The 15,215-nt window shown below is 34.5% G+C and overlaps 3 protein-coding genes across 9 annotated transcripts in view; all 3 read left to right on the top strand.

The window, feature by feature from the left end:
* LOC104703306 (metal tolerance protein 9) overlaps positions 1-1,880 on the top strand; it is a 2,430-nt gene extending 550 nt beyond the window's left edge. The window contains exons 2-6 of the mRNA XM_010419315.2: positions 346-458; positions 556-801; positions 887-967; positions 1,044-1,274; positions 1,371-1,880. Coding sequence (XP_010417617.1) covers positions 346-458; positions 556-801; positions 887-967; positions 1,044-1,274; positions 1,371-1,715 — 1,016 coding nt within the window. The 3' untranslated portion in view covers positions 1,716-1,880. The remainder of the gene's footprint in view (positions 1-345; positions 459-555; positions 802-886; positions 968-1,043; positions 1,275-1,370) is intronic.
* Positions 2,428-11,037, top strand: LOC104703305. Of its 5 annotated transcripts, XR_754166.1 has the most exons (5): positions 2,428-2,714; positions 2,841-3,212; positions 9,742-9,816; positions 10,393-10,796; positions 10,931-11,037. XR_754166.1 is itself a non-coding variant. In XM_010419313.1 (4 exons), the coding sequence occupies exons 3-4, from the start codon at positions 9,803-9,805 to the stop codon at positions 10,900-10,902; spliced, it is 471 nt and encodes a 156-aa protein (XP_010417615.1). In that variant the 5' UTR covers positions 2,428-2,714; positions 2,841-3,212; positions 9,742-9,802; the 3' UTR covers positions 10,903-11,037. The 5 variants fall into 5 exon arrangements, 1 of the variants encoding a protein (XP_010417615.1); XR_754167.1 differs by having other exon boundaries at positions 10,407-11,037; XR_754163.1 differs by having other exon boundaries at positions 10,393-11,037.
* The window catches only part of LOC104703302, a 2,359-nt gene continuing 1,333 nt past the window's right edge, over positions 14,190-15,215 (top strand). The window contains exons 1-2 of one of the 3 annotated variants that reach the window (XM_010419311.2): positions 14,190-14,763; positions 14,877-15,038. In XM_010419311.2, coding sequence (XP_010417613.1) covers positions 14,432-14,763; positions 14,877-15,038 — 494 coding nt within the window. In that variant the 5' untranslated portion in view covers positions 14,190-14,431. Of the gene's footprint in view, positions 14,764-14,876; positions 15,208-15,215 lie in introns of all 3 variants that reach the window. The other 2 variants (XM_010419310.2, XM_019228002.1) reach the window with 2 other exon arrangements.

The raw sequence follows: 15,215 nt of genomic DNA, 5'->3' as shown, positions 1-15,215 counted from the left end.
ATTGATTCAAAAGGCACTAAGCTTTCTATTTTGCAAAATTCTCTGTTTTTCCAACTTGTAGCATATGTTAGATTCTAAGTGAATCTGGGAAGCTTCTTTAAGATATGTGCAAGAAACATTGGCAAATCAGAATCATTTCTTTATTTTTTTAGTGTGATAGGGACACAGAATCATATTCGTTCGTTGTTTTTACGCATTGTAGATTTTGATGGGATTATTATGATAAACACCATCAAGGGATCGATTGTTAAACATGTTTTTGAATTTATCATCAGTACACAAGCAGAGCAGGTGGTACCAAAACTCTTAACATGGTTTTCACTTTTCTCTGTTGTCGAAAATCAGAAAAGGAACGTAAAGTCTCTGAGTATTACAAGAACCAAGAGAAGCTCCTTGAGGGTTTCAATGAGATGGAGACAATTAACGAAACTGGTTTTGTTTCTGGAGCTCCAACTGAGGTTCGACTCCTGCTTTCTTTTAGTCTCCTTCTTGAATCTCTCACCGATATATTTCGTCCATTTTCTTTCATACATGGCATGTTGTTGCTTTCAACAGGAAGAACTGAAGAAGCTTGCCAAGAGTGAGAGGCTCGCTGTTCACATCTCAAACGCAGCAAACCTTGTGCTTTTTGTAGCTAAGGTTTATGCCTCTGTGGAGAGTAGATCTATGGCTGTGATTGCTTCCACTTTGGACTCCCTCTTAGACCTCTTGTCTGGATTTATTCTATGGTTTACTGCAAATGCCATGAGAACACCAAACAATTTTCGCTATCCAATTGGAAAACGGCGCATGCAACCTGTGGTATATATATAGTCTCTGTAATTCTCTCATTCCTTCCCTTAAAACTCACGAAACTAAAAAAATCACACTGCTTTAAAATTGTCAGGGGATTATTGTGTTTGCATCTGTGATGGCAACTCTTGGACTACAAGTGATACTAGAGTCAACCAGGCTACTCGTTTCCAAGGTACAATTAACACGAGCTTTTCTCATTCGATGCCAGTTATATGATGTAATCTAATCTAATCTTTCTCATTGTATAGAATGGTTCTCATATGAGTAGCACGGAAGAAAAATGGATGATTGGAATAATGGCTTCGGCTACAGTCGTCAAGTTTCTACTCATGCTTTACTGCAGGAGTTTCCAGAACGAAATTGTCAGGGCCTATGCACAAGATCACCTATTTGATGTTATCACCAATTCAGTCGGTTTAGCAACAGCCGTATTAGCTGTAAAGTTCTACTGGTGGATTGATCCCTCTGGCGCTATAGTAGTAAGTAAATCCAATCTTAGAATGTCTCTTGTGACAGAGAATAGATTTTAGAGTGTATGATTGAGAAAACGTTTATTTCTTTTTTTATTGTATCAGATTGCTCTGTACACAATCAGCACATGGGCAAGAACGGTTTTAGAGAATGTCCATTCACTGATAGGACGCTCAGCGCCACCGGATTTCCTGGCGAAACTAACGTTCTTGATATGGAACCATCACGAGAAGATAAAACACATAGACACAGTGAGAGCTTACACGTTTGGGTCACACTACTTTGTGGAAGTTGACATTGTTTTGCCAGAGGACATGAGGCTACACGAAGCTCACAACATAGGAGAGACTCTTCAGGAGAAGCTTGAACAACTCGCTAAGGTTGAGAGAGCTTTTGTCCATATTGACTTTGAGTTTACTCATCGCCCAGAACACAAGTGCAAGGTTTAAAAAATCACAATACTGTAGGTTTTTATTTAATGGATCTAGAGAGGAAATAAATTAAGCAGCCTTGTTTCTGTGGAATATTTTTGTTCTTTTTACCACAATACTAGGACCGGACCGGCGCTACAATAATATACTATTGTAGTGTTATATAATCATCTGATTATATTATTTGTGTTTCAATCTACATTGTACCACTATGAGATTTCTATAATTAATACATATTTTGTTCCAAAAGACATTTTACCACAGTTTTCTAGTCTTTGGAAAAATAGTAATATAGAGATAAGTATTAAAGGTTATATACAATGAAAAATGAACAAAAAACGAAAATATATAATAAAACAGAATTTTTATACAATTAAAAAATAAAATACTTAAAAGGTGTATGTCGAAACACGAACAGAGGAAAATATTATGCACAGATTAATAATATAGTCAGTAGAGAAATACTAATATGTATTTATTCTTGTACACATCATATACATAACCATAGTGTAAATATATATTTTTTAATTTATTAGTTTAATTTATGTAATTTGAAATGTTTTATAACTTCTAATTAAATATAGTTGGGTTATATGTTTAATTGTGTATGTATAAAATATTGGGCTTGGATGTTTTTTTCGGAAAATTTAGTAGTTGGGCTTGGGTGGCCTTTTTCTTATAAAAAAATAAACGTCTTTCAGGTTTTCCTTTTGACTTATCTTCTTCCTGAGTGAAACAAATGCAATCGAGTGCTTCTTCTTCCATTCGATTGATCTTATTTCTAGATTATAATTAGCGATATTTCATTCTTCAATCGTACCTTCTAATCAAATTGACTACATCGAAAATCGAGAACTTGTTTCGCGCTGTTTTTACGAAATCGGGAAATGAGAGGAGTCCTACCAAGTCGAATCGAATCGAAGATGTCTGTGTTGGGGTAGATAAATTCAATAATTGGCGGATTCGGTTTTCAACCATGAGTATAAGACTGAAGTGGTAATCAATTTGATTGGGTTGGTAAGTTCTCTATCATTCGGAATTGCTTAACTTTTAGATTTTTAATCTTCTATATGTATAGAATGAGGTTGGGAAAATTGGTTTTATTTGTAAGAGGCATAACTGATTGCTTTACTTGTTTTCCAGAACGCTTCAGGGTATCAAGTGACATGTATTTTCATCAACATCAGTTTCTTACCACAGATTTCATGTTTCTTGAGCGAAAAATAGAAAGATGAGTTCCTAATTCATTTTTTTTTCTTACAACATTGGCGATTACTGTATTGTGATAACTTATTAGATACTACAGTGTAACGTAAATTTAAGATACATAATAAGATGACATATTTCCTTTTAGATTTGAATTGATATAGTTAGTGTTTGATAATTGGGAACTAATTGAATATAATGCACTTTTATGTATCAGCTTCGAGTGGTTTGTGAGGAGAATGGATTCCATTCATTGGCTGTCAAGTTTTTGATCTCAAAGAAGGAGATTTAGAGGATCACAATAAAAGGGTAAGTATTTCGATTTTCCCATATTAATCATAGTTTCAAAAAAATTTCCTGCATTTGGTTGTTTAATAATAACTGGAAAACTTATTCTTTGCTCATTTATTTTAAACTTAAACATGAAATGAAAACGTACCAATAGGTAGTTAAAATCAAACCAACTGAATTTTAAAAAGCAATGTAAAAAATGCCAGAAATCATTCTTCTAATAATCCTCTTGCCACACATGCTTCATTGTATGAGGGATAGACAACTCCATCATATGTCCTCAGATCTTCGTCACTTAATGGCCCTTTAAGAAAATGAAATAGAAGTTTGATGCCTAAGTTACCATTAAACTTACTTGAAATAGACGTTGTTCTTCAATTGTTGATCGTCCTTTTCCTCCTTTGAAAGCATTTTGCTTTAGGATTCCAAGTAAAAAAACAGGGATCTCTTCGAAAGTGAGTTATCTTGCAACTTCACAGTTGAGGTTGAGTTAAAACCAAGCATTAAGCATTGGATCTTTGATATCATTTTTTTCCCCAATGTTAGTCATAATGAAATTGAGAAGGTTTGTGTGGGTGATGTTTAGTAGTAAGTATAAGGTAAAGAATATTTAAAGTTGTTACTAATTAGGGTTTTCGTAGTTGTAAATATTTCTTAGTTGATCTTAATTATATTTTCCCCGAATTCTCGTGGTATGAATATCCTCATGTAACTGATATGGCTCAATAAGAGGAAACAATTTATTTTTAAAATCATAAGTAGAAATGTGTATTGATTTTTTAGTTGAAATGCTTTTGGAAACATATCTGTCATTTGATCCGTTTCAATATATATGTCAAAATTTTGAGATTTTAATCAATAATAGTCAATTCTTTTGAAAATCAAAATAGTTTTGGTATATAGCGTATCGTTTTGGATAGTTTTTGTTCATAAAAAGTACTTTTCAAAAACAAAAAGGAATTCCTTAAAATCTTATTCAAAAGAAATAAATGTTTAAAAGAAAATATAAAATTGGACAGCCATAGAGTTAATATGATCGACAACCTTTCTACAAACTCTGAAAAACCTCTTTGAACACGACGTTCATTGTTTGCCTCTGAATCTGACCTTCTTTGTCGACGATGAGAACTTTCAATCCTTTCTTAGACGTCACCCTAGATAGTGCCACATATAATTGCCCATGTGAGAATACAGGTCGAGGCAAAAATAAACCAACTTCTTTCAATTATTGTCCTTGACTCTTATTGATTGTCATAGCAAAAGCTAGAGCTATAGGAAATTGCCTACGCCGCATTTTGAAAGGTAGCTTGGTATCAGATGGCTTGATAAATGTCTGAGGAATCAACACTAAATCACCACTTCGGTCTCCAGTAATAACCATGGCCTCCAAAACATGATCAGCCATTTGCGTAATTTGAAGCCTTGTTCCATTACATAATGCACCCTTAGGATCTAGATTTCTCAACAACATAATTGGAGCTCCAACCTTTAGACGCAAATTATAATTTGGTAAGCCTGATATTCTGATATTGTTTAAGAAGTCAGGAGTAAAAATGGGATTATCAGCTGAGTCTAAATCAGTTGGATCTGTACTATCACAACTAAGATAGCTTATCTCTTCACCTGCAGCAGTTTACAGAAAATGTATTAGTACATAATTGCAATAAAATTTTAGTTAAAAAAATGAAGTACCCTTCACACCAAATTTTTTTAAATCTGTATATGAAATTAAAAGAATGATAATCGTACCAGGTGACTTATCCAGCATGATTTGATTGATAGTATTGACGTCATCATTTCTCGGTGCTAAAATAGCTCTCTCTTGAAAGAATTTAGGATCCTTCTTCGTTTGCAATAACTTAACATCCCCATATATTTCTCTGTTGATTGCTTCAATGGGATCATCAACATTTGTTATTAAAAACTCATCAGGGATATCTATTAGAGCCTCTCCATCATTAGGTTCTCCAATTTTTCCATCTCCCACATCTAATATCCAGTTTGAAAACTCCTCAATATTTCTTCCCTCATCTTCGGTCAAATTCTCGCTTAGTAGACACATGTTCTTGGTTAGCTTTAATACTTTGCAATGCTCCTATAAATAAGATGCATTCAAGCAAAGAAATGAGGAGAATTAGCACATAATAATCTTAGGTTGCGTCTTTGTAATAATATACAGATTTTCTATACCAAAGAAAAAAAAAAAAAAAAACCAGAATAGTCTAATACAAACCTGAATTGATATATTCTTCTCTTTTCTTTGTCTCAATGTCTTCAGAAAGATGTTTCCATGTTTCTTCCCAAACATGTTCTGGCTGTGAGAGAGAATCTGACAAAATCATATTCGCAAATAGATTCCGTAGCTGAGGACCGAAACACCACTGCGATGCATCCACAATGCTGTTTATAAAGATCTGATCATCATCTAGAATACCCCTTGCAAAACATGCTTCTTTATACGTTTTATAAACTACACCCTTGTAAGTTTTTAAATCGTCAAACTATTTAGGTCCACGAACTATATTTAAGAGGATTCTCATGAAATACTCAGGCTCCATTCGTCTTGGAACATAGTCAATCCTACCAAGTGAAAACCCTCTCTTCCTAGCATTCCATTGTTTTTTATTTCCCTGCCAAGTAAAGTGAGCTGGTATCTGGGCATAAAGATACTGATTAGCATCAGGGTTGATAGTATTCAAGTAGAACCAAGCTGTCAATTGTGAATCCTCATTGACAACCTTCTCATTGACAGCCTTATTCAATTTACCTTCCTACAAATATATAAGAAGTAATTACGCATTATGGAATCTAATGAATGTGCTATATTGTAATAAACAAATTAGACAATATATACAAAATTTACCTTATTGTACTCAATGATTTCTGCAATTGTTCTTCTTTCGAAATATTTGTAAAATTCAGCCTTCAACACAACTTTTTCCTCCTTAGGTACAGATTCTTTGATTGTCAAGGCAAGCCCATCCTTAGGCAGACTATTAAACCCAAATGTGTTGTGTAAAACAGTATATTAGAAGCTTACAANTAAACGATTTAGGTCCACGAACTATATTTAAGAGGACTCTCATGAAATACTCAGGCTCCATTCGTGTAGGAACATAGTCAATCCTACCAAGTAAAAACCCTCTCTTCCTATCATTCCATTGTTTCTTCTTACCCTACCAAGTAAAGTGAGCTGGAATCTCGACATAAAGATACTGATTAGCATCAGGGTTGACAATATTCAAGTAGAACCAAGCTGTCAATTGTGAATCCTCATTGACAGCCTTCTCCAATACTTCATCTATGTCAGCATTATTCTTGAAATAACATGGTTTTTTTCCCTTCTACGTGGAACGCAAGCCTTTGCACTGGAGTTGTTCTGAACTGTATGGGAAACTTGAAGATTCGCCGAATAGCTTCAGAGGCCGACACATACCTATCAAAATTATTTAATTAAACACATTTGTAAATCATGAAGTAGTTTTATCAATAAGATTGTTGAACGTCTAAAAATCTTTAAAATACCTGCAATCAAAGTAATATTTGATTTCATTTTATCAATAAGATTGCTGAACGTTTTATTAATTCTGAGTTGTATTTCCAACATTAGTTGTAGTCGATGCAGCACTTTTGTTGACTGGCTCGACAACCACAACAACACGATCAAATCCCTTGTTTATGTACTTGAACATATATTTAATAGAGCCAGTTTGGTTGCACCATTCAACGTTGATGTGAGCGCGGTATCTCAGACATAACTTCTCATTATACAGCACCACATATCTGTTATCACATTTGATACCTCCCTTTTCAATAAAATTCATTCCCTTCCTTCTCCTATATATTGGATAGCCATGTTTTCCAACTTTTGTTAAATCCGCATGTGCCCTTGGATACATTTTTGAGCATCTACCATCAACCATACATGGTGAATTCCGATTGGCAGCTCCACAAGGTCCATGAATCATGGAATCTTTAATGATTTCATACAGCTCAGGATTTTCATCTTTATCTGGAATCTATGCACATATAATCTTGTTGATATCATCAGCCGTAGATAATTTACTCTTCTTGTCCATGAATAATAGTATATGGGCATGAGGTAACCCTCGTTTCTGAAACTCGACAGTATACATAGCTGACCAAAAAATAAATTAAGATTTAAAACAATTTACATAAGCATTATTCTATACTAAGCGATGCATAAAGTATATATTACCTGCCACAGTTTTCCCCAGTAGTTTTTTTTGTGTCAAATCAAACATCAAGGAATCAAGCTTCATCTTGAATATTCGACATATTATATCTGGTCTATCATTCGCTGTGAGTCCTCGAGCTTTGACATACCTTGTTATCTCTGGCCACTTAGGATTACATGTAAATGTGATGAAAAGGTCAGGAAAGCCATAATGTTTGCATATAGCCATAGCATCATAGTAGCTTTGAACCATATATCGTGGACCACCAGTGAAAGATGCGAGAATAGAAATAGGATTTCCTTGATCACCCATATCTTTAACTCCAGAATCAGCTGCTTCCTTTATGGCACTGTAGTTTTGACATCTTAGCTTTGATTGATTAACCTTGATATATTTGAGTTTATTGGACTCTATTGTCGAGTATGCATCAACTAAATATTGTTGGAACAACCTCCTAGATAATAAAAGTGTATTAGACTCAGAAGATCTCTCTTGAATCCGGTATGCAAACCACTGTCGCATACTAATACACTTGATCTTGTTTGTTTTGGTTTTGTCTGTGTATCCCTTCTGAATATCTGTTCTAAAACCATCTTCCCCATAAATGTGAATCAACAGATATTGTAACGCCAAATAGGAAGGGTGAATTTCACTAATTCTCTGTAGAAGCCTTGTGTTTTTTTCTTCAATAATAATATCACGCTCAGGCATTTCCTTAACCAAATCACCGGGTATTAGAGCAGCTATCTCTGGAATTGTAGGGTTCGTGTAATTCCTACCATCCAACCCGACACGATCACTAACTATCCTCATATGGAAAGTTTTGTCTGCATCCATTGCAAATCTATCTCTAGCTGCCCTAAAATGTGCTATTATATCCTTCCTTAAATTTTTCTTCCCATTTGTTGTATTTTGGTTCTTTGATTTACTGCAAGATTAGATATACGAAAATTTAAAAGGATTGAAGTAAGGTTGAAAACGATTATAAGAAACTCTGATAATAATTTAAAAGTGACCAAACCTCAGAACTGTTTCTCTGTTTGTTACTTCGTTATCTGTATCGACAATGTATAGCTGTGAGAATTTAGCATAGTCATTCTCTTTTGGCTTCATACTACCCATTAGATGGTAATTAGCTCCTTGTAGTTGGAACATGTTTGGTCTGTTTCCTTGATGTACAGTTTTATCTACTCTTCCTCCTAGAGACGTCATTGCAAACACCATTTCATAACCTCTACTATTGTTTTGAAAATGCCTGCTACGTCTATCTGTACCCGTAAGCAGCTTGGTAATAAAATCTGGAGATTTCTTGAAAAGTGGGAGTTTGACAGTTCCTTGAAGACAACAGAGGGAGAATTTAGGATTATTAGTATTTCTTCTCTTGTTAAGCCTCTCATCATACCACAACAATGCACCACAATACTGACATGTATAATCTGGATCACCATGATCTAAATACTCTGCAAAATTTTAAATTAAGAATAAGTCGGATTTAAAAGAAATATAATATTAGCATAATCAATAATAAGTCATAGTACCTATTTTCTTTGATTTTGTTTTTGAACTTTTTCCTTTGTTTGTATCCCGTCCCATTAGAGAAATTGGTTCACATGTTTCATCTGCATTCGAAGGTTCCTCATGGTTAGAGATAGAAGCACTCGACATCTCTTCATCGCTGCTAGTAAAATAGTATGACTGCTCTTCATCATAAATAGATTCATCTGCAAAAATAGATTCATCATAAGTAGAAAATAGATTCATCATAAGTAGATTCATCTTCATCATTTAGTTACAGTAACAACACAAATTAGAATGAATGTTTCAATATTAATTCAGTTAAAACTATACCATCAGAGGTGTTCATCCACATAGAGTCATTAAATTCGTCTTCGAAATTTCTTGGTTGAATTGGGACATTACAATTAGATGTCTCAGATAAGATAGTAGAAGGACGATCAGAAAGACAGGACGAATGATCATCTTCAGCTACAAAAAAAACAAAGAACAAATAATTCAAGATTAGATAGAAAATACATGTGAGTTATTATATAAGTTATTGTAAATGGTTTACACTAAAAATTTGATTTATTTTGGGAACTCGTTGGGCACTTGTTTGTCACACTGTCTCTTCTAAAAGCATGTAGTCGTTCTTTAGCTCTTTTGAAGACATCACCAGCAAATATAGTAGAATTAATTGGCCTAATTATACTATTTGAATTGTATCCATGATAGACATTCTCTGAACCTGTTAAAATACCTATATATATGAAAAATCAATTCATACACAAATGCATGACTGTATAATTAACTTTATAATATCTTTAACTAATGTACTAAATTCTTACCAGATTGAAGCGCACATGTGTCAGAGGAAGAGAGATGTTGACTCGTAGGTGTTTGAGTTTTTGAATGGCTTGGTATTGGTAAGTTTGTAACATCTCTGAAAACTCTTGAGAAATCAGAATTTAGTGGAATAGAAGAATTGCCAGTAGGCTGACTTGCGTTGGTTAGCACACTTTGAGGAGTATTTGATGACAAAAATCTATTTCTCTTAGGAGTTTGTTGATTTTCGTCACCAAAATTTGGTTTCTCAGATCTCTTTTTCATACCTTTCTACTTTGTTACTAAGTAGACTAAAGAAGAATATGAAACCCCACTTTAAGTTTAGTTTTCTTACAGAATGTGGATGTGTTTGTTGTGTTGATTTTATTGTGACAAAGATAGGGAATATATTAATTGTGTGTAACTCTTCAGCTAAAAACATAAATGAGTAAATCGTCAAAAACGTGTAGATCCAATAATTTGTAATCTTAAGTTAATGGTTAGCAGATATTTAGGAACATCAAATATTAATTTCCTATATATGTGTTTCTAATTTGGATTTGTTACCTATTCTGTGAGTAAATTTGTTTTTAAATTTATTCAATCATAAAAGAATTTGTTTAGATTTAAATGATTTGGTTGTTAATGCCCTTATCATAGATTTAAATCGTTTCAAGGGTTACACTACCAGATGCCCTTATCATGGTTTTAGCAATGCTTCATTACTCAGTACACTATACCGAGGAGTGGTCCCTAAGATACGGATGTTGCTGGACACCGCAAGCAATGGTAACTTCCTCAACAAAGATGTCGATGAAGGTTGGGATCTAGTGGAGAACTTGGCTCAATCTGATGGGCAATACAATAAGGAGTACGATCGCACTGTGCGATCTACTGGAGAGGAAGATGCCAAGTACAAGAGGGACATAAAAACCCTCAATGACAAGCTCGATAAGCTCCTCAACCAGCAGCAGCATGTCCATGCAATCTCAGAGGAAGAGCAGTTTCTACAACAAGATGGGGAGAATGCTCAGCTAGAGGATGTGAACTACATCAACAACCAAGGAGATTACAACAAAGGGTACAACAACTACAAACCGAATCCGAATCTATCCTACTATAACCCAAATGTTGCAAACCCTCAAGACCAAGTCTACCCATCCGCCATTCAAGGGGATCTTAAATGATTTTATTTTTGATTATTTGTTTTGCTAGAATTTGAAGGAGATGATGTTGTGTGGACTATCCGGGTTTTCATTCATATTTAAGGTAACACATTATTTTCAGCGACATTACATTTTTATACAGTTCGATTAAGTTAAGACATTGATTGCAAAAAAATCTTAATTTTGAATGAAAACTTTAATTTTCACGAAAACAGCTTTAATATATTAAATCCCAAATTACACCATTACCATTGTTAATGAGAGAGCAGTAACAAATATGATTTAAACCTAAATGGTAAGTATATTGGTTATAGGAGATTTTTATTTGGTCTAGAGTTTGTCTTTCAAATAACAAAATGCTTTTTAGGAGATTTAAACATGTAAATAGGATGCTTTTTTATTGATTTAAATCATGAAAACCTTAGATAAGTAAAAGGAAAAGAAATTCAAAATATGAAAATAAATAATACCAAAGTTTAGAGTAAAACTGAGATTTAAAATAAGAAAAGGTTATCAAGCATCCATAAGTCCTTCTGTAAAAGTGACTTCTTAGCCACTCGCAACATGTGCATCTTCAAGAGCCCCCTTGATCGACCCAACCCGCAACATGTGCATCTTCAAGAGCCCCCTTGATCGACCCAACACACAGCTTCTTTGAGAAAGATGATTGATCGGAACTCTCACCGGAAACATCATCTTTCCTTTTAGAAGATGGAGTAGTGGAAGGTGTTTCTGAAGCATCATTTTGTTCATAACTGTTGGATAACACTATTGTTCCCTGTTAAGAATGGATTACAACAATTATTTACACAAAGTTAATAAAATAGGTTAATATCTTATATAAACTGAAAATGGTTTTCAAACTTCATGATACCTGATCACAACTTAAAATGGTAGTTAAATCGTCTGACACCTTGAGATTGTTCGATAGAGTCCTCTTGATCAATATCAAGGCCAACACAGACATGAGCAACCTTGTAAACATCACTTCCATCTCAGATGTTATCCTTGCCAATACTCACAACAAACTGAAAGGTCTTGCCTACCAAAGATCTCAGTTCTTTGGGCATATTTGTTGGATCTTGAATCTATATTTGATGAAAGTATAATATATATATTCTTTTTTTAACACTATTGAAACTACATAACATGGTACAATATGAAATATAATACCTCATCTAAATGACTATCCAAAAGCTGAAGAGAAGACGGTTGTAGTATCATTTTAGCATCCTTCTCTAAAAGAAGACACTTAATCTGGGAAGTTGAATCCATTAGACAGACAGTCAACCTATACATATTTAGACAAATATAAGTTAATACATGGTTTATTGAAATCGTTATGATATAAAAACATGTCATTTGTACATGGGTTCAACTTTAGTATAACTTTCATTACAACCAGCACACCAAAACAAAGTTTTTTTGTTTTTTTTTAACAACCTCATTCTCATTTAACTTTGAAGTCATATTTAACCTTGTTCTACTTGTTTTTATGTTGTTGGCGTATGGACATTTTGGTCTGAAAGGGAAGTTGTACTTCTCTTTTACTATAATAGAGATTGTATGACACTTTTTATAAGATTTGGTCCTTTTAATCAGGTGAAAAAGCAAGCAGTAAAAATGGAAGAAGATAAGTAAATCGCGGAAATTAAAACAAGACAGTTAAAGGCCTAAGGTTATGTGTACTTTAAATAATTTGGGCCCAATGAAAAATGCATGTTATGAATTATAGGCCCATATTATGCAGAAATAAGTCGGCTTTGAAAATATGAGAGGCCCGTTTAGGTGATTTGACTCAGCAAAAGACGGTCTTTAGGGTTTCGTGTAACCTAGAATCATCGCTATATAAGCCGCCTTTTCCACGGAATGTTCATACACAAACGACCAAGAGCGCTTCCCCCATTTTTGTAGTGAATTATCTTTTTAGATTCTGTCTTGTTTATTTTGATGGCTTAGGAGTTTATTGAGATTGTAGCCTGTGATGTTTGAGATTGTCCGTACCATCTGAGTTTATCATTGATGATTACCTCCACTTTCTGAGGCTTTAGATCTGTTTCTTGTGCTGTAATTGATGTTTGCTGTTTTATCTCATTAGCTAGTTGATTCAATGTTAGGATGCTTTTGGTTTTGAGTTTTAGTAGGCGCTGATGATGAAACAAGATTACCATCAAACTTTGAGAGATTCACAGCTCGTTGATGCATACTTCTTTTTATAATCTGAGCCTAAGTTTGTTTTTTTTTGTTTTTTTGTTTTTTTAATTTTGTGGATACGAAAGGCAACAAATTAGAGTCTCTGATTCACTTAATTCAATAGTGTATACAGTGCTGTACGTTGCCGAAATTGACATGGCGATATTCTGGTACTTGGTCTAGTTTTGATAGTTCCTTGTGCATTCAAAAGCCCTTATATGTTTCAGACAACTGATTATGATTGATTTTTTTGTGGTTAGCTTATTACGAAGGCAACAATTTAGAGTCTCTGATTTACTCAATTCAATAGTGAATAAAGCGCTGTACGTTGCCGAAATAGATATGGTGATATTCTGGTACTGGTCTAGTTTTGATAGCTCCTTGTGCATTCAAAAGCCCTTACATGATGTACTCAGTTTAATATTGTCCCTTTTGAGTTTTTGCGAAGGCAACAAATTAGAGTCTCTGATTCACTTATTCAATAGTGGATAAAGCGCTGTACGTTGCCAATAAGTACTTGGTACAAAGATCATCCTAATTGGCAATTATTTATACTTAAGCCAATATGGTCGATGTTCCTATATTGTTTCTGGCCATGGTCTTGATTTTTTGAACTAATGTATTTGAATTAATGTATTGGAAGGAACTGAATTCTTGAACTAATGTTTGGAGTATTGATCTTGAACAATATAATGTGTTGGATGATTTATTTAAGCACCGACTTTGTTTATCCAAATGTTGACGAACATGTGCGTATGATGATTGTTTAAATGTTCATTGAAACGTCAATAAGCCGAGCAAATCTAACATTCAACAAAAAAAAATGGCTGAATAACATTTATTTTAAAAATTGTTAAATAAAGGCCAAAAGGTTTATTAAAAGTACGACGCGCTTAATATTTTAAAACCAAACAAAATAGCATATTTCCAAAGGGTTTGACGCGTGTGGCGATAACTCGCTTATAGTGTGGGCTTTCTTACTATTTTATTTGTTGGGCTTAGACCTATGTTCCTTTACGGCCTTTTTTATTGGGCTTAGACCTATTTTATAGGAACATTTCTAATCACTTTTTAGTTTTTTCACCTTTCCTTTTATCAAACACACTGATTTAATTTTCTAGCCACTATTTATTAAATTTTTTTTGTTCATCATATAACAAATAGAAATATTTGAAGTCAATAAAAACAAAAAGAAAAAGGCAACGCAAAGTTTTTATTACCACTCAAAAAACGAACAGCTGTTTATCTTCCAACAAAGCTTCTTCGTGCATCTTCTTCGCTCTTCTCAACTCAATCCTCTCCCTTTGATTCACTACGCCGTGAAAAAATTAAGAAGCTCCTCTGAAATCCAGCAGACATGGCGTTTCTTCTCCCCAACCTCTCTCCTTCGTTCCTTCTTCCGACCGGGAAATCACTCAAAGAGAAACCCATGTCCAACCAAGCTTTATCATCATCGTCTTCTTCCAATAGCTACGAGTTTGAAGAAGATACTCTCTCTCCGCTTTGTCTCTCTAGTGTCCAGGCTCCTCCACCTGTTCGAGGTGCGCAGGTTAAGACCAAACCGAGTGCGCAGGACAAGTACCAGCACGGCAAAGATGAGTTCTACATCAATCTCGGTTTAGCTGTACGTACCCTTCGTGAAGATTTGCCTCTGCTCTTCACCAAAGATCTCAATTACGACATTTACAGGTGTGTTTTTTTTTCATCATCTCCTTTAAGGTGGTTCCTTCCTTGTTAAACCTGTCGATGAAAACAATTAATCAGCCGAATAAATAAACAAGATTCTGTGTGTTTGCTTTCAGGGATGATATAACATTTGTGGATCCAATGAACACATTCTCTGGGATTGAGAACTACAAATTGATCTTCTGGGCACTCAGATTTCATGGGAAGATTCTCTTCAGAGATATCTCACTTGAGATCTTCAGGGTTTGGCAACCATCAGAGAACATGATTCTCATCAGGTGGAATCTTAAAGGTGTACCTAGAGTTCCGTGGGAGGCAAAGGGAGAGTTTCAGGGTACTTCTCGCTATAAACTAGATCGGAATGGCAAAATCTATGAGCATAAAGTCGATAACTTGGCCTTCAACTTCCCTCACCAGCTCAAACCTGCCACTTCTGTTTTGGATATGGTCACTGC

This window comes from Camelina sativa, chromosome 7 (assembly GCF_000633955.1).
Source record: "Camelina sativa cultivar DH55 chromosome 7, Cs, whole genome shotgun sequence".
Classification (NCBI taxonomy): Eukaryota; Viridiplantae; Streptophyta; class Magnoliopsida; order Brassicales; family Brassicaceae; genus Camelina; species Camelina sativa.
This window is presented reverse-complemented; position numbering and strand designations above follow the sequence as displayed.